A 20,553-nucleotide genomic window follows, 5' to 3' on the forward strand; every position below is an offset into this window, starting at 1 on the left:
CAAATAGCATACAGCTTGGAAATAACTCTAAAGTTATGAAATAATCATCTTAAGTACACTGGAATATACTTTAGGGTACTAACTCTTAAACTAAGGATAAGCTTCAAATTAACTTCACAGAAAAACGTTTATTGGTTGCATTTTACAAACACACTAAAATATAAGAAATTGCTAATCATTCTACTATAATTTTGTTTCTTCAGGTTTCTAGTTAGAGGGAATTAACAGTTCTTCTAAAAGATAGAACAAGTAGCCAAATTAATTTTAAGTGACTTAAGGAAAAGTTTAAAACGTGATCTGGAGAATAATTTATAACATCACTAAATATACTGTTGAATTTACCAATTTTTATCAAGCACATCAAAAGATGAAGATGAAAGAGCCTGGGTGTTTTCCCTGGTAGGTGCTTATAATTCAGTAAGCAGGGTAAAGTATTACAGTTTGAGTAAGAGGACTATGCCTTATTAACTAATGATCCCCAGAACCTAGCCACCACTGCTGGCATACGACAGGGTACTTAACATATGTATGACTGAATGCAATACAAAAGAAGTAAAATACAATACCATACTATAAGAGCTGTAAGAAAGGAACAAATCATTGTGGAAGTTAAAAGGAAAAGACAGCACATCAATTTGGAGGTGGGAGATGGAGGTGGGAAAGGGAAATAAGAAAAGGGATCAGGAAGGAGATAACATTTAAAATGTATTTTGAAGACTAGGTTGGAGCTCACAGGCAGGAAAAAAGAAGAGAAAGGGAACAGAATGAGGAAGAGGTTATAGAAGGAAGAAACTAAAGCAGGCTTGGGGATAAGGGCAGGAAGAAGAGCTGAGGCATAGTAAGATAAAGTTAGGTTAGTACTTGAGTGATAATTCAAGTTCTTCACAATATAAGCACTAACTTATCAGTTGAGAAGTATATCTATTAAGCACAGGCCTTTTGAAGTGTCTGAATAAAGAGTATTTTGGATTTATAAAAATGTCAGGGAAGAAAGGGTCTCAGTATTGAGGGAATACAAATAATTGTTTAGACGAGGGGTCAGGAAATATTTTCTGTAAGTGGCCAAGTAGAAAATATTTTTAGACTTTGGGGGCCATAAGGTCTCTATTACAACTATTTAATTCTACTATTATAGCTGAAAAGAGGTCATAGACACTACATGAATGAACATACCTGTGTTCAAATAAAACCCCCTTATAAGTATGTGGCCTTGTTAATGTTATAATATCTCTAAAACCTTAGCTTCCTTGAACTGTAAAATGGGAATAACTGTTCTTGCTTCATAGAGTTGTAGTGAGAATTTAAATTAGAATGAAAAGCACTTAGCATAGTGACTAGCTCATGACTTGGTGTTTATGAATGTTAGCTTTTGTTATGATGACACCCATTAACTGAGTCTGATATATAGGCATTAAAAATGTTTTCTAGAAAGCAACTGAATCTGTAAATCTTGTTCTTCATTGTACTGATTCTCTACAGTACAATCTTTTGTGTCAAGGGAAATGATGGTCATGACTTTTTTAGAAAACCATTTAAAAGTAAGGGAAATTAGAAAACTAAGGAGGAGATGAAAGGTAGATTATTTTCGAAACAGTTCCCTTAGTGTACAAATTATCTTTTTTGTGTGTGGTAGTTTTACCTTAACCTCCTATTTCTATACACTATTGAAAGGCAAACTAATGCTCATAACTGGATTGCCAGATTTTACTATCAACACAGAATTATCTGTATCAACAAAAACAAATGTTTCCTTCTAGAGTATATGATGAATAAGGCACTGGGTTAGACAGTAAAGAAATAAAGATATATATGAGCTGGTTCATGGGCTTGACATCCTTAAGTCTATAGTTTTTGATCATTACTCAATCCAACTTATTTTAAAGATGAAGAAACATGTTTATCAATGGCTATAGTGAAACATGACTTGCTCAAGCTCTCCTGTGGGGCAGACAATTACAGAATGAGAATCCTAGTTTCTAGCCTCTTAATCCAATAGTCTTTCATGTTAGTGCTTCTGAACCATTTCTTTTTATTGCCTTAACCTACCAGAACACTGGTTCACATAACCTTCAATAGCACTAGCTTACAAAAAAACGATGTTTGGTGTGGAGGGGAAGTGGGCATCCGTTTGTATGCCCCCCACCGCTATGCACCTACCCAAGAGAGCAAAATCAAGATAGAGGGCATGCTGGGCAATTTGGAAAAGATCCTCCACCCCATGATTCTGTACCATTTCAATGGTGTTTGTTTAGACTTGCTGCCACGATAGCTGTAGAAACAGGACTTATCTATTTAAAGACATATAATGCTAAATGTTAAATAAATGAGGAATAATCATTGAGGACTTCCCCAGGAGAAGGAAGTGGCTTCAAATTCTTGAGTAGAGGAAAATATTTTAGAAAGTCAATAATTTCACCACATAGCAAGTGTCCATTATATAGGTTTTGTGTTATGTTGCTTTGTTTCCAGTATGTACCTAACTCTTGCTACATTGTAGGTTAGAATTCCTGATCCACTGTTTTTCTGTTTTTGTTTTTTTATTTTATCTTGGCCGTGCCACATGGCTTGCGGGATCTCAGTTCCCCAACCAGAGACTGAACCCGAGCCACAGCAGTGGAAGTGCCAAATCCTAACCACTCAACCACCAGGGAACTCACCTGATCCACTGGTAGCTTACAGTTTTATAAGGTAATATCCTCTAAACTTTTTCAAGTTTCTACTGTCCATTGACTTTGATAATGTTCCTCAATTTTCATTCTGGTGTTGGGGGTAGAAATCAGAATGGAAAGGCACTTGATTTTAACAGCAGCAGTGGTTAGTTCACACCTGCAAATCACATGGCAACTACAGTCAGGCAGTCCTTGTGCCCACTCAGAGACTAGTCAGCAATAAGAGTTTAATTAGATTTCCTGTCATTAAACTCACAGTACAGACATTTTTGAAGTGTCAGACATGAAATACGGTAGGCTGCAAAGATGAAAAACATTAATAGAACTGTTGCTGATAAGCTATATTACAGTTTAATTTTAAAAAGAACAATGTAAATGTTAAATCATAATATTTTAAAGACTATAACCACTTTGAGAACAAATATGTAATTCAGAAATTTGGAAATTGCCAAGAAAGTATTAATAAGGAATTATGCTTAAGAAATCTTCTTTTTTTAAATTTCAAAAGTCTACTACTAATAAAATAAACTGATATACTATTACATACTTACTTAACTATGTTCTAAGCACTTTAATTAACCCATTCAATCCTCACAATTTCCATTGTACTTCCATTTCCTCCTGTACAGAGTCAAACAGTGATCCGACATGGATTCAAACCCAGGCAGTTTGGCTTTAGACTCTTAATCATAAGGTATATAATATGAACTTAGGCTGAAAAGCAAATATTTCAGATAATAATAATCTTTACAGTGCTTTCACGTTTATATCAAATATTAGATAATGCTAATAATCTTTTACACTTATGTATTGCCTTATAGTAATAACATACTTAAATGGACAGTACGTCATTCAAATAGATAGCTAAATTAGATTCAAATTCAATTTGACCAACTAGAACAACAGAATGCATTAGATACAAATGCACAGTACTGCATTAAAATCCGAGAGAAACAGCAGAAATAACAGATGGAGAGGGAGGTAAGGAACAGGACTAATAGTTACCAAACAAACATCTATTATGTATCAAATACTGGACTAAGTACACCTTAAGGTAAGTACCATTATTTCAACAATGAAGAATCATTAAGTCCATGATGAAATTAATCCAAAATCATGTAGCTTCAAGTGGCATAATAAGGATTAGAATTCAGAATGGTCTGCCTCCAAAGCCTCCTTTCACTACTGTGTTGCATGGCTTAACAGCAGAAAATGAGAAAAAAAGACATTCTGTAGTTTTGTTGAAAGCAAGACCAACATAGGCCAATAGTTTTAGGTGGCTACAGTAGTTTTGAGGTATAATATACTCTGAGGCTGTATTAATATAATTGTAGACATGAGATTATGCTTGGTACTAGGCCCAACATATCAATAAAAGTGGCAAATGTAGATATTTAGGCTTGCATGAAATTTTAGAGGAAATATGATAATGATAACTATTTTCAAATAATTGAAAAGCTATTAGGTAAAGTAACAGACATGAGATTTTGGCTCAAAGTAAGAAATAATAACCAGATGTCAAAACTGGAATAGGTTGCCTTATGAGATGTTTAATTGGAGTTTAAAAACCTAATGTTAATGATTTTGCAGAGGAATTCATAAGCAAGATAGGAATTAGACAAGTAGTTTTATTCCCTGTCTCTACTTCAAATTTAGAGCAGTTTGATTTATATGTTACATGTGCATTTACTTTTAGATTTTTTTTTTGGAGGGGTATGTTCTCATGTAAAAAAAAAAAAAAATCTAAAAACCACTGGATTAGATACATTGAGAGATTTCATTCAACTTAATGCCAGTTAGGGATATAGAATCTGATTAAGTTTAAGAACATAAAATAATATCTTGATTTTATTTGTCAAAGCAAAACAAAAACAAACCAAACTCACCATTTTTTTCTGCAAAGGCAATTGCGTCGTCTTTAGTACTGAAAGTTAGAACCATGTTGGACAACGGATCAGCCCTGTAAGAAACAATTTTTTTCCAGGATTTAACATTGACCTCTGGCTGAAAATTACTTATTTTGAATCATTTCTTTAAAACTGTTAAATGTTTGAATATGTTTTTCTGTGTTAAATTTGATTTTTCTAACATGTATTGTCAAATTAAAAAATTTAAAATTGCAGAGATATTCAGCAATCTTTAATCTCAAATAAAATCATTCATTAAACTTAAAAAAAAACTAGAGAATGAGAATCCTCTTAGGTTTTTCTTTAAACCTTACAAATTCATCAAAATGAGAAGGAACATGGCCAAAATGGTGGACTAGGAAGACCCTGAGCTCACCTCTCTCACAGACACACCAAAATTACAACTATTTACACAGCAACTATTGAGAAAAACCGGAATCTAGTGGAACAGATCTTCTATAACTAAAGATATAAAGAGGGAACCGCAATGAGACAGGTGGGAGAGGGAGACCCCTACCCATGGTGGGCTACCCACAAAGAGAAGGATAATTACAATTGTAGAGGTTCTGCCCAAGGAGCAATGGGTCTAAGCCCCACATCAGGCTCCCAAGCCCAGGGATCCTGCACTGGGAAGACGAGCCCCCAGAACGTTTGGCTTTAGCCAATGGGCCTTACTTTCAGGAGACCCAGAGGGCTGTGGGAAATAGAGACTAACTAACTAACTAACTCTTAAAAGGTTCACACAAAATCTCACATACTTTGGGACCCAGGGCAGAAGAGTAATTTGAAGGCAGCCTGGGTCAGACTCACCTGCTTATCTTTGAGAGTCTCCAGAAGAGGCAGGAGGCAACTGTAGCCTGGGGATGTAGAAAACTGGCAACAGCCATTTTGGGGAGCTCATTCTACCACGAGGACAGTGGCAAGTGCCATTTTGGAACCCTCCCAATAGCTTATTACCACTGGAACCCACAAGGCTGTAGGCACCAATCGTGAGGTGCCTCAGGCCAAGCAATTAACAGGGTGGGAACACAGCTCTACCCACCAGCAGGCAGGCTGCCTTAAGATTAACTTCTGAGCCCATAGTCGCCCCGGGACACAGCCCTCTCCACCAGAGGGCCCTGCAGCCAGAGACCCCAGGACCACAGCAGACCCTCAACCTGCCATAGAGGACCCAGCCTACCCACCAACAGGGAGTACCAGCCCTGGGACCCCATAGGCCCTGGCTCTGTGGACCATCAGGACAACACCAGCTCTGAGACACCGTGGATCGTGGATCCCTCACCTCCCTCAGCTGTCCTGGTACCACCCAGCAGTGGACAACAGCAGTTCAGCAGGAACCCCCAGGATTCTGTAGCCAGAGATCCCAGGACCCAGCTCTGCCTACCAGTGAGCCAGGACTAGCCCCAGAACCCCTTGGCCTTGGCCCCACTCACCATTCATTCAACACCAGCTCTAGGACCCCTGGGCCCTGCAGCAAGAGACCACAGGACTTAGCTTCATGCAACAGTGGGAGGACATTAGCCCCGGAACCAGACCCTGCCCACCAGCAGGTGGTCCCAACCCCAGGACCACTGCAGCCCCACAGCCTGCTTTATCCAGGATCCAGCCAACACACCCGGAGGTTGACACCAGACCTGAGACATCTTGGACTACTAAACCAGCTGACCTGGAGTCCAGCCCCACTCACCATGAGGCCAGCACTAGTGTTGGGACACCACAGAACCCACAGCCAGCCATGTCAGGAAATGACCCCACCGACCAGTAGGCTGACACTAGATCCAGGAACCCAGCTCTGCCAACTAGTGAGCCAGCACTAGCCCTGTGACACCCTGGGTTTCTGCAGCCAGCCTCCTCCACACGAGGTAAGGCCTAGCAAACAACTGGACCAGGGGCCAGCCACATCTATCTGACTGCCCACAGTAGTCAACCTGCCACAACAGAAGGACCCATGCAGCCCACACAAGCGGCACCCCTAGCGCATATAGCTTTGGTGACAAGAGGGGAGTGTGCTGCTAGGACACATAGGACATCTACAAAAGGCCACTTCTTGAATGTTGGGAAACAAAACTAACCTGCCAGATACATAGAAATAAAAAGAGCAAATCAGGCAAAATGAGGCAAGAGAATCAGTTCCAAACGAGGAAACAAGATAAAACACCAGAAGAACTAAGTGAAGTGGAGATACCCGATAAAGTGTTAAAAGTAATGATTGTAGAGATCAAAAAAATCAGGATAAAAATGGATGACACAGTGAGAAGTTTAACAAAAAGAAGATATAAAGAAGAACCAAACAGAGTTGAAGACTACAGTAACTGAAATAAAAAGTATACCAGAAGAAATCAACAGATGATGCAGAGGAATGAATCAGTGAGCTGGAAGTCGTAGTAGTGGAAGTCACCGAAGCTAAAAAACAAAGAAAAAAGAAAAGAAGAAGAAGAAATGAGGACAGATTAAGAGACCTCTGGGACAACATCAAGCATACTAACATTTGCATTATAGGAGTCCCAGAAGAAGAAAGGAGAAAAAAAGGGGTAGAGAACATATTTGAAAACATAATAGTTGAAATCTCTAACCTGGGAAAAAGAAACAGACATCCAGGTCCAGGATGCATAGCGAGTCCCAAATAAGATCACCCCAAAGAGGACCAGAGCAAGACACATTGTAAATAAAATGGCAAAAATTAAAGATAGAGAATATTAAAAATTAAGAGGGAAAGCAACAAGTTACTTACAAGGGAACTCCCCATAAGGCTATCAGCTGACTTTTCAGTGGTAACTCTGCAGGCCAGAAGGGAATGGCATAATATATTTTAAATAATACAAGTAAAAAAACCTACAAACAAAAATACTCTACCCAGCAAGGCTTTCATTCAGATTTGGTGGAGAAATCAAAAGTTTTACAGACAAGCAAAAGCTAAGAGATTAGCACCACCAAATCAGCTTTACAGGAAATTTTAAAGGTAGTAAACCAACCATGTAGAAAGCTACTAGGAAGATTAAAAGACAAAAGTAGTAAAATCATATATGTCCTCATAAGCAGTTAAAAGATATACATAACAAAGATGTAAAATATGATGTCAAAAACTGTATTCTTAGGGGGAGGGAAGTAAAAATGCAGGGTTGTTAAAATGAGTTTGAAATTAAGAAAGCAACTTAAAATAATCACACACACACATATAAATTGCTATATATAAACCTCATGGTAACCACAAACCAAAAATCTATAATAATACACAAAAAAGAGAAAGTAATCCAAATATAAGATAGTCATCAAATCCCAAGGGAAGAGAACAAAATAAAAAGGAACAAAAACTATAAAACAATCCAAAACAATTAACAAAATGGCAATAAGTATATACCTATCAATAATTACTTTAAATGTAAATGCTCCAATCAAAAGACACAGAGCAGCTGAATGGATGGATATAAAAACAAGACTCATATATATGCTGCCTACAGGAGACTCACTTTGGACCTAAAGACACACTGAAAGTAAGGTGATGGAAAAAGGTATTCTTTGAAAATGGAAATGAAAAGAAAGCTGGGGTAGCAATACTTATATTAAAACAACAACAACAAACCAGACTTGAAAACAAAGACTGCAACAATAGACAGAGAAGGACATTACATAATGATCAAGGCATCAATCCAAGAAGGAAATATAACAATTGTAAATATATATGCACCCAACATAAGAGCACCTAAATACATAAGCAAAATTAACAGACATAAAAAAAGAAATTGACAGTAACACAATAATAGAAGGGAACTTTAACACTCCTTCTATCAATGAACAGATCATCCAGACAGAAAATCAGTAAGGAAACACTGGCTTAAATGACAAAACAAATGGCCTTAAAAGTTATACATTTGTATAAAACTATATATATATATATATATATATCCAACAACATTCCAAACACAAGCAAGAGAATACAAATTCTCAAGTGCACATGGAACATTCTCCAAAATAGATCACATGCTAGGCCACAAAACAAGTCTTAGTAAACTGCAGAAAACTGAAAACATATCAGTCATCTTTTCCAACCAAAACACTATGAGACTAGAAATTAACTACAAGAAAAAAGCTGCAAAAAAACAAACACATGGAGGTTAAACAATATGCTACTAAACAACAATGATCCAAAATCTATAGGATGCAGCAAAAGCCACTCCAGGAGATAAGTTTAAGGTGAGACAAGCCAAACTCAGGAAACAAGAAAAATCTCAACAACCTCACCTTATACCTACAGGAACTAGAAAAAGAACAAATAAAACCCAACGTTAGTAGAAGGAAAGAAATAAAGATGATAGCAGAAATAAATGACAGAAACTAAAAAAACAATACAGAAGATCAACGAAACTAAGAGCTGATTCTTTGAAAAGATAAACAGAACTGATAAACCTTTAGCCAGACTCAGCAAGAAACAAAGAGGGCCCAAATCAACAAAATTAGAAATGAAAAAGGAGAAGTTACAGGCTGCACCAGAGAAACACAAGGAATCATAAGAGATTACTATGAACAACTATACGCCAATAAAATGGACAATCTAGAAGAAACGGACAAATTCCTAGAAATGTACACTCCCCTAAGACTGAACCAGAAAGATATAGAAAATATAAACAGACCAATTACCAGTGATGAAATTGAATCAGTAATTTAAAAACTCCCAACAAAAGGAAGCCCAGGACCAGATGGCTTCACAGTTTAATTCCACCAAACATTTAGAGAAGTTAACACTTACCCTTGTCAAACTATTTCAAAAAATTGCAGAGGGAAGAGCACTTCTGAACTCATTCTACAAGGTCAGCATCTTCCTGATACCAAAACTAGACAAAGATATCACACAAAAAAGGAAACTACAGGCCAATATCACTGATGAACATAGATGTAAAAATCTTCAACAAAATATTGGCAAACCAAATTCAACAACACATTAAAAGGTTCATCTACCATGATCAAATGGGATTTTTCCCAGTGATGCAAGGATGATTTTATATCTGCAAATCAGTCAATGTGATACACCACATTAACAAACTGAAGAATAAGAACCATATGATCATCTCAATAGATGCAGAAAAAGCTTCTGATAAAATCCAACATCCATTTATGTTAAAAACTCTCCACAAAGTGGGTTCAGAGGGAACATACCTCAACACAGTAAAGGTCACATATGATAAGCCCAGAGCTAACATTACAGTCAATGGTGAAAAGCTGAAAGTATTCCCTCTAAGATCAGCAACAAGTCAAGGATGCCCCCTCTCACCACCTGTATTCAACATAGTACTGAAACTCCTAGCTATAGCAATCAGACAAGAAGGAATAAAAGGAATTCAACTTGAAAAAAGAAGAAGTAAAACTTTCACTGTTTTGCGGATGACATGATACCATATATAGAAAATCCTAAAGACACCACCAAAAAACTACAAGAGCTCATCAATGAATTTGGTAAAGTTGCAGGATACAAAATTAATATACAGAAATCTGTTGCATTTCTATACACTAATTATCAGAATGGGAAATTAAGAAAAAATCCCATTTACCATTGCATCAAAAAGAATAAAATACCTAGGAATAAATCTAACAAAAGAGGTAAAAAGCCTGGACTTGAAAAACTGTAAGACTCCGATGAAAGAAACTGAAGACAACACAAACAGATGGAAAGATATACCATGTTTATGGATTGGAAGAATTAATATTGTTAAAATGATCATACTACTCAAGGCAATCTACAGACTCAATGTAATCGCTATTAAAATACCAATGGCATTTTCACAAAACTAGAACAGATAATTCTAAAATCTGTATGGAAACACAAAAGATCCTAAATAGCCAAAGCAATCTTGAGAAAGAACAGAGCTGGAGGTATCATGCTCTCTGACTTCAGATTTTTCTACAAAGCTACAGTAATCAAAACAGTATGGTACTGACATAAAAACAGACATATAGATCAATGGAACAGACTACAGAACTCTGAAATAAACCCCATGCACTAATGGCCAATCAATCTATGACAAATGAGGTAAGAGTATACAATGGAGAAAAAAACAGTCTTTTCAACAAATGGCGCCGGGAAAACTGGACAGCTACATGTAAAAGAATGGGATTAGAACATTTCCTCACACCATATACAAAAATAAACTCAAAATAGATTAAAGACCTGAATGTAAGATGAGGAACAATAAAACTCCTAGAAGAAAACATAGGCAGAACACTCTTTGACATAATTCACAGCAATATTCTTTTAGATCTTTCTCCTAGGGCAAAGGAAATGAAAGCAAAAGTAAACCAATGGTACCTAATCAGATTAAAAGCTTTTGCACAGCAAAAAAAAAAAAAAACACTGACAAAATGAAAAGATAACCTACTGAATAGAAGAAAATATGTGCAAATGATATGACTAATACATCTAAAATATATAAACAGCTCATACAACTCAATATCAAAAAAACAAACAACCTATCAAAAATATACAGAAGACCTGAATAGATATTTTTCCAAAGACATACATACAGATGGCCAATAGCCACATGAAAAGATGTTAAATATCCCTAATTATTATAGAAATGTAAATCAACACCACAGTGCGATATCACCTCATACCTGTCAGAATGGCTGTCATCAAAAGGCCACAATAACAAACGTTAGCAGGGATGTGGAGAAAAGGGAACCCGTGTGCACTGATGGTGGGATTGTAAATTGGTGCAGTCACTATTGAAAACAGTATGGAGGTTCCTCAAAAAAACTAAAAACAGAACTACCATATGACCCAGCAATTCCACTCCTGGGCATATATCCAGAAAAAAATGAAAACACTAATTTGAAAAGATACATGCACCCCAAAGTCCACAGCAGCATTATTTACAGATGCTAAGATATGGAAGCAACCTAAATGTCCATCAACAGACGAATTGATAAAGATGATGTGGTATTCATATACAATGGAATACTACTCAGCCACAAAAAAAGAATGAAATTTTGCCATTTACAACAACATGGATAGACCCAGAGGGTATTATGCTTAGTGAAATAAATCAGACAGAGAAAGACAAATACATATATATGTTATCCCTTATATGTGGAATCTAAAAAAATAAAACAAATGAATAAATATAACAAAACAGAAACAGACTCATAGACAACAAACCAGTAGTTCCCAGTGCGGAGAGGGAAGAGGGGGTACGATAGAGGTAGAGGAGTAAGAGGTACAAGCTACTATGTACTAAATATATAAGCTGCAAGGATATATTGTAGGGACTTCCCTGGTGGTCCAGTGGTTAAGAATCCACCTGACAATGCAGGGGACACGGGTTGGATCCCTGGTCCAGGAAGATCCCACAGGCCACGGAGCAACTAAGCCTGTGCGCCACAACTACTGAGCCTGTGCTGTAGAGCCCACGAGCTGCAACCACTGAGCCCATGTGCCACAACTACTGAAGTCCACAAGCTCTAGAGCCCAAGCGCTGCAACTACTGAGCCTGCATGCTGCAACTACTGAAGCCCACGTGCCTAGAGTCCGTGCTCTGCAGCAAGAGAAGCCACAGCAATGAGAAGCCCGCACACCGCAAGGAAGAACAGCCCCCACTCACCACAACTAGAGAAAGCACCTGCGCAGGTACGAAGACCTAGCGCAGCCATAAATAAATAAATACATACATACATAAATAAATAAATAATTTTTAAAAGGATATATTGTAGAGCACAGGAAATATAGCCAATATTTTATAATAACTTTAAATGGAGTATAAGCTGTAAAATTTTGAATCACTGTGCTGTACACCTGAAACTAATATTATATTGTACATCAACTATACCTCAATTTAAAAAATTTAGTATCAAGAAAATTGCTGAGTACAACAGTTACTACTACTACTATTACTGCCTCCCTGCCCCAAATAGATGGCAACAACACCTACTCTTCTTAATGAACCTTCATCATTATGGAGAATACTCTTTAGAATACATCATACTGACAATACTCTTTCCAGCTTTCGGCCACTTTAAAAAAGTAATGCTCTAAGATCTGACATCTAATTGAGTTCTTCAAACTAGGATAGTGGTAATGTTTACGAATCTACATAGACTCTTTACAAAATAACCATATAATTTCAGAAATGTCACTTTTATTAGCATGTTTATTAAAAGGCTGTTTTGCTACAAATATTTATTTTGAATCTCTAAGCCAAGGATAGTATTCTGTGAAACATCATTTAGATACATGGAATAAAAAATATAGAAAAGAAGGTTCAGAAAGTAATTCGGATAGTGTAAAGATATGAGATATACACAGAAGAGAATACATGGGAAATAGCACTCACTGAAGTGAAGATTCACAAGTTGTACAAAATGGTTACTATTCTGGGACTCCCGTAAGATCCCTAATATGCCAGATCAGTCTTCCTAAGTTCAACTCCCAAATTCACTGTCCAACTCAAAAACTTTGAAAAAATGGAACCACAGTGGACTTGATCCAAGTTTATACAATTTTTCCCCTGAAGGTGCTCTCTAGTTCAGACAGCGAGGAGCATCAAGCACTCAAGCAGAAAGCCATGGTCTTGTAAGCACAAGAAGTCTGGAGATGGAATTTAGTATTCCCAGTGAAGCTGGAAATTTAGGAGCAATAACAGTAAAAAGGAGGAATCCCCAGAACAGAGAACTTCTGAATTGCACATGGATGGACAAGGCTTTAAAACAATAGCTGAGAAGGCTGAGAGAACCCAACAGAGATTTCAGCAACTGTCCACTTGCTACAGTGGAGACTGAGTTTGGAGTTCCACAGAGTTAGAAGGAGTTAGTAAACACCTTGTGCTTTCCATCAAAACCTCAGAAAGGCCATGCCTTTTTATTTTCCCAGATTATGTTCCAGGATTAAGAAGAGGGGTAAAACTGCAACTAGACCTACCCTAATAAAGCATAAAATATATCTTCCACAAGTTCAAGGTTTTCTATCAGTAATTTAACTGTCATTAACTATATAAGCATAAGGGATGGAGAATTAATAGATTGTTGATATTTCTTAATATAAATTGGTTTATTAACTGATAATTAATGTTTCAGGGGTTAATTAGCATATTATTAGTATGAAGTCATACATTCACCAAAAGATATGTACAAGAATTTTCATCTTAGTATTATGCATAATAACCCCAAATGAAAACTACCCGATGTCATCAATAGATAGTGCAATGGATGAACCTTGTGTATAGATGAACACATTAAAAGATCATGTGACTTAAAAAATGAGTAATCTTAACATTTCAACCACTGGGTATAGACAAAGTTATTCCTTATAAATTTCTTTAGTCTCTATGAGTGTGTGATTTACAACAACACTCCATATATTACATGAAACATAAAATCTAAAGCTACCAGAACACCTGAAAAACCATGCCTATGTATCATTCTGCCAAATAAAATATAATTCTATTTAAACTGCAACATGGCAGATATTTTAAACAAAAATTCTCCCAGGTACATCATCAGGAAAAGATGTTAAGTGTCATACTTTTCTAAAATGAGACACAATTTAAACTGATAACTACCTTCAACTGGAGACTGAACACATATAATGTTCCAGTAGTCTCAGTAAGAGAGATAATATTCTTGAATATCTAGCTATTTTCTCTAGTAGCAGCTTCTTTCATTCAACTAGAGGCAGTCCTGCTCTTTAACATTTGGGCCTTATCCACCATAGAGATTCAGGTCACTGATTTCATTAGTGCCACAGAATTTATGACTACTTTATTCCAATGCCTGTAAATTTATTAATCACAAAATCTCAGGAACTTACAAGTTTCCCTCAAAATAGCCAATTTCTAAACTTACCTAATCTCTTCTTATAAATAACAAAAAAATACTTTATAAGTAAGTTTTATTTTATAAGCAAGTAAAAGTGTCACTAAATTATTAACACTATTCATACAGTGTATCTTAAACTAACATATATGGCTTGGGGACCTTGCTAAGAGTGCTCACAATGTCCGCCGTTTTTATCCAATAAATAGTACTCTGAAAAAGACTGTTTTTATGGTTTATTTTGCTGGGCCACACTTATATGAACATTATATATATGTTATATATGTGTAATATATACATCTATATCATCAAACATAGTGATATCTACACAAATTATCTCAAAAGGTATTGTCATAAAGCATTCTGGGGACTTCCCTGGTGGCACAGTGGTTAAGAATCTGCCTGCCAATGCAGGGGACACGGGTTCGAGCCCTAGTCCGGGAAGATTCCACATGCCGTGGAGCAATTAAGCCCGTGCGCCACAACTACTGAGCCTGTGCTCTAGAACCCATGAGCCACAACTACTGAGCCCACGTGCTGCAACTACTGAAGCCCATGCACCTAGAGCCCGTGCTCCACAGCAAGAGAAGCCACCCCAATAAGAAGCATGCGCACCGCAACGAAGAGTAGTCCCTGCTCGCCGCAACTAGAGAAAACCTGCGTGCAGCAACGAGGACCCAACACAGCCAAAAATAAATAAATTAAAAAAAAAAAAAAGCATTCTGTACACAGAAGAGTCTGAAAACTAGTGTACTTAAAAGGAAAATCTACACAGAAAAAGAGAGCTGAAAATAATATTCAAATAAACCAAAGTACTCACGTTGATGCCCAACCCATCAAAGGATTTTCCCATCTCTCTCTGGTATCAAACTCCATCTTCCATTTCTTCGTGTTGTTTACTCCAGACTGCATGTTATTGCGAGCAGGAACAAAGATCCTGACTTTTCTAGTTTTGATATGCTCTTCTGGAACACCAGTTAAAGTAGTAATATCCTACAGAAAAACAAGCAAACGTGTTTCTAACAGTACACATACACCCTAATGCGTTTTTGTTGCTTTTTGTATCTTGCAATTCTATTCATACTTATTTATAAATTTTTTTAAGCTTCTGACTTAATTCACTACTTTGTTATTTTACCATGTAAACTGCTATTTTGATATTTGGAAAAGATATATTGGGGGAGTGTTAGGGTACAGTGGGGAAGGGTTCATAAAAAAAAATTAGGTCCCTGCTGTACAACAAAGCACTGGTAATTTCTGAAGATTTTGCTGGTAGAAAAGCCCGTATACAATAGACTGTTATTTCATAAGCAAGTAACTAATTACCTGCTAGTTAGGTAGCAGAGAAAGAATGTAAAGGGATATTAAAAATAATAATATAAAAAGTGACTAAATTTTAAATAGAAAAAAAAATCTATTACCAATGGTTTCTATGTCAAACTGCTTACAAGGCATTCCCTTCAGAGGAAGGCCTGACCCCGTTTGTAAACAATTAAAATCAATTAACAACTTTAACTAGCATTTTGATTTATCTCCCTTTGGTGAAACCTATTGAAGAGAAAATGCTATCAGATAGATGTCAAATCTATTCTGCAAAGCACAGCCAAAAAATTTGCACAATTTTTGCAGAAACGTGAGATGAAAACAATGGTAACTTTCTTGACTCTTTTTCTATATTTCTATCCAGTAACAAATGCTCAACTGATGAATGCATACAATTTTGATGCCCTAAATTAGATATATTTATCAATTTATAATAGCAATCAGGACGCAAAATAACAAAGTAATTCATAATTTAAGTCTCCATTTAGTAATGGTAAAATACTTTATCAACGTAAGAACATAGTAGGGTCAACTATATTATTCTTATAAATGAAGCATTTTAAAATCATGGTTCACTTACTAAGGTAAATTTTAACTGGTTAAAAACAACAGGTTTAACCTGGAAATGAGTATACCAAACTTGTGAAAACTAGAAAATATAGCCCATTTTGTCAGTTTTAATTTCACTGTAATATGTCCTCTAATGAAGGCTAACGTTTATTTGTGGTTCCACTCTAATCAATGCTTTGGACCAAAGAATTAGTGTAAGTACTTAGTTGCAATAGGTACTGGGAAAAAACTAAATGTATTTCTGACTCGACTAGTCTCTCTACCCACAGATTAAAAAACCAATTCTTTAAAGTTATTTTAGCTGGCAACTATACCTTTCCACCTGTACCAATAATTAGGTGTGGTTACTTTGTCACAGCTTGTCTGTTTGGAGAAACTACTGAAATGATCCATACAAATATTTACACAAAAATGTACTTCTAGTATATGCCTACATTTTTAAAAAGTTTCTTTGCTTATAGGATAAAATAAAAACAAAACAAGTACAATTGGTACATAATTTTTAAAGACATGAATATAAGTTTTAATTAGTAACTTCTAATTATCAAGTTAAACCTCAAAGAAAAGTAATTTCAGGTATAATTATATTTAATGACTTTCTAAAGCATATTCTTCTACTCAAGAGCTTGAAAGAGACTCAGCTCCTGGGAAATCCTTAATATTTATTTCCCCCTTTGAATTCACTACAGTATTTGTAATCTTTCATATTAACTTATTATTTAATACTATATATCTTCATATTAATATGTCCTATTTCTTCAGTTATAGTCGAAGCAAAGTATAAACAAACAATATAAGTGTATTACAAAATTATGGGGTGAGGCATCCTTGTCAAACTCCATAGCAACCCCTCCATTCTAAGCTGAGATCATAAAAACTGGAGCTGTAAGTTAGCTATTCTTTTAATTAAGACTTATAGAAAAGGAAATATATTAATCTCCTAATACCAGTTACCTCAGAAAGATGAGATCATAGTAAACAGACTTACTTTTTCTTAATAAATGTCTATAATTGTGTGCATATGCCAAAGTAATTTGAAAACCAATAAAGCTTTAATAAAACGGAAAGAGTATCTCTTGATTTGTACTATCAAAGCAGAAAGGGATAGAATGATTTTTTAATGATGGAAAACCTCTTTAAAATCAGTGGCTACAAAATATTGCTAAGCTCCTAGCTGCCAGTGCTTCCATGCCCCCTCAAATTATGGCAATTATTTACTGATATCTTCCCCCAATAAAGCTGGCATTAGAACAAATGAGTTTCCAAATTTTGAAGCCCAAGTTGTTCTGACATAGAATCCCTGTCTTTGCCTGCAGAAGACACGTAAGGTACTGCAGCTGAGTTGAACCGCTGCCAAAGACAGAATAAAAAGGCTTGGCATCTCTCACATACTTGACACCTAAAGGGCACAGAAGCTCTAAAATTCCTAGTCCCTCTAGGCACACTCTCAGTCTAGACAAACTGATTTCTCACACTTTTTAAATGCATCACAACACTCTATTGTTATCATTTCATCCACACAGCTTCAGCTAGTGACAGAAGAACATGTCCTTTAAGCGACATTTCAATGGGCTAAAGCTCCCATTCCAAGATTCCATTAAAACAATGTAATACTTGAAAAGAACTATGAGGCACTATGTTGAACTTTTTACTTGTGTCTTCAATGCTTTGCTTTCCTCAAAGTTGTCACTCACCTACCTGTGACTCAACTTTTGAAAATAAATAAATAAATAAATAATCTGCAAACTACTTAAACTATATTGAACTAATGATATTCTCTCTAGATTTCTACTTCTCTGTTGCAATATGGATCATCTGTGATTATTTTAAAAACCCATTTACAAAAGATAGAAATGCTCTGAAGATGCCAATGTTGCCTTTTACAGATTTCTCATTTGATTGGTAAAATAGGCAATTTATAAATAATAATTCATAAATTTTCTATGACTACAAAAAAGTTAAATCACATAAGATACGAGAAGCCTTCAAGTTGGCACCTGAAGAACCTCAAGACTCACCAGTTAATAATTATCTATAAATTCTAATAAAACAAGTAACCCTATAGATAATATATACAGACTTGCTGAATTTTAAAACTTAATTTTAAACAGTTGGGTCAAGCCTGAAACCTATATTTATATTATTAAAGAATGTCACTATCTTAATAAAGTTTTGGAAACACAATCTTATGTACAGTATGCTATTTTAAGAAACAGTAACTAATTAGCTCATCATGATTCACAGATTAAAGAGCATTCAAATTTAAAAATCTGCTACTGAAAAGAAGCATATCATAGTTCCAAAGTTCTGCTCTTTCAGTACCATCTCTTCCACAATTTAAATTCTAGAAGAGCTGATAGCTGACCTTCCATTTCACAAGTCTAGTTTAGTTAAATGGAAGAGGAATTTAAAAAATCATTAAGAAAGTATATGCCAGTATATGTAAATGAACTTTATTTTTTCAAACACCAATTTCCATTATAAAATATTAGTTTTCCATACAAAAACTGTATGACTCGGTTATCAACTGTCCCCATTTATCTTGTGTGAATTCAACTTTTTTTTTTTTTAAACAAAGGAAGCAGGGAACAAGCAATGGGAAGTTGGTGTCAAAATGCAGAAAAACCTCCCAGCAAGCTTCTTGCAACCACCCAGGATTTAGAGTCTTGCTGGCCGCTCTCTTTTCAATACCAGAATTTCACACATTTCAATGACTATTATGACTTCAAAGAATCAAATTTTCATCATTGTCCGTCATCTGCCAGTTGATTTGTATAAAGGAGTTCTTCTGCATGCACTCCAAACAAAAGCCTCCTTACTTTTGTGGCTATATATCAAGTTTAAAAGTTTTGTTTGTGACAGTTGTGTCTTTGGTAAATTAGGGTAACACTGAAGGAGTGCAGCTGCTCTGCAGGAACCTCCTTTTTGGCACCATTTCACTTAAATAAAAACTGAATAATTAGCTTCTGCCTTTATTAAACCACAAAAATGCCACTGGCCTTAGTAATTACTTCCGGTTGCCCCACCCACTTAACCTTAATACTTTACACTTGTCATAAAGAGAAATTAATGAAAAAGGTTTTCACCACTTTGGATGAATTTTTGATAGATCTCTCAGTACACCCAGAACAGCCAAAATTTTTACCAGGCTTTTTGGTAATAAGTTGACTAAATTGCATGTTATTATGGATCAATGTTGAAAAGTTTTAATAGAGTAGATATTGGAACATTAAGTACAAATATTGCTCATAGAAACTTGTTCTATTGCAGGCTATTAGTTACCAATTATGTGTTTAAATTTATTTTAGGGCTAAAACTGATCTAAATTTGATGATTGTGTTTATATTCTACTTCAACCATGAAAGATGTTAAAAGGAAAACAATCCTGGATCTGTAATAAAAACTTCCTTTCAAGTGCCCTACAGAAACTTAACACAAGAAACTCATTAAGTGGTCTCATAAGTAATGAAGGACATTTTACAAAATAAATTTTACAGTTTGAAAATTAACAAAGAGTTGGCAGATAGCATAACCATATGTATTTACTTACCATGGAAGAACTTTAAACATTTCTAAAAAGTTAGTGGCCACAGCGATTCAAGATACAATCAAAACTGTAAAAATACATTAGAAATGTGCCAGCAGAACCAATTTTTGTTTGTTTGTTAAAGCAACATATTGATGTAGGAGTCTAACCAGGTAATGAAACAAGTGTTGAAATATGATATCCATTATATCTTGCATATTGGGCAAAGTTACCATGAAACCGAAAGTTAAGTTTTAAATGGAATGTTGTTAAGATATTAACAACGGATCAAGCAAATGATGCAGCTAATCACATAAAGAGCAAAAAAACTAAGAATTAGAGACATGTGTCTCAATCTCAAACTATTTTCATTACTCCTAGATCCTTCTGAGCAGGAGAGGGTAGAGCAATGGCTAAAAGCAAAGGGCTGAGTCAAAACTGGGTTAGAATCGCAACTTATGTTGGGTAAATTAATAGACTTCTCCTAAATCATCATCTATAAGGATCAATTAAACAAAGTAAAATGAGGACTAAATAATGTATGTAAAGTGCTTGGGCAATAAAGAGATGTCCCATGTATATTTAATGTCTACTATGTATTAGACAATGGACACAATGCTCAATAGTATAGACATGATTTCCATTCTCATGAAAAGTACTATTTGACTTTTCAAAAAGGACAGAGTGAACAAGTAATGGGAGGCTGTTGTTAAGATGAAAAAAACTCCCATCTTCTTTGAAGAATATGAGTTAGTAAATAAAA

At 35.7% G+C, this 20,553-nt stretch overlaps 1 protein-coding gene across 3 annotated transcripts in view; it reads right to left on the minus strand.

The window, feature by feature from the left end:
* NDUFS4 (NADH:ubiquinone oxidoreductase subunit S4) overlaps nt 1–20,553 on the minus strand; it is a 123,803-nt gene that overhangs the window by 21,639 nt on the left and 81,611 nt on the right. For 2 of the 3 annotated variants that reach the window (XM_082455963.1, XM_082455962.1), the window contains exons 3-5: nt 15,192–15,364; nt 4,556–4,629; nt 2,926–2,967 (exon numbers count right to left, since the gene is read on the minus strand). In XM_082455963.1, coding sequence (XP_082312089.1) covers nt 2,926–2,967; nt 4,556–4,629; nt 15,192–15,364 — 289 coding nt within the window. The remainder of the gene's footprint in view (nt 1–2,925; nt 2,968–4,555; nt 4,630–15,191; nt 15,365–20,553) is intronic. The other variant, XM_082455961.1, reaches the window with a different exon arrangement.

This window comes from Balaenoptera physalus (genome assembly GCF_965194825.1).
Source record: "Balaenoptera physalus genome assembly, chromosome: 3".
NCBI classification, from domain to species: domain Eukaryota; kingdom Metazoa; phylum Chordata; class Mammalia; order Artiodactyla; family Balaenopteridae; genus Balaenoptera; species Balaenoptera physalus.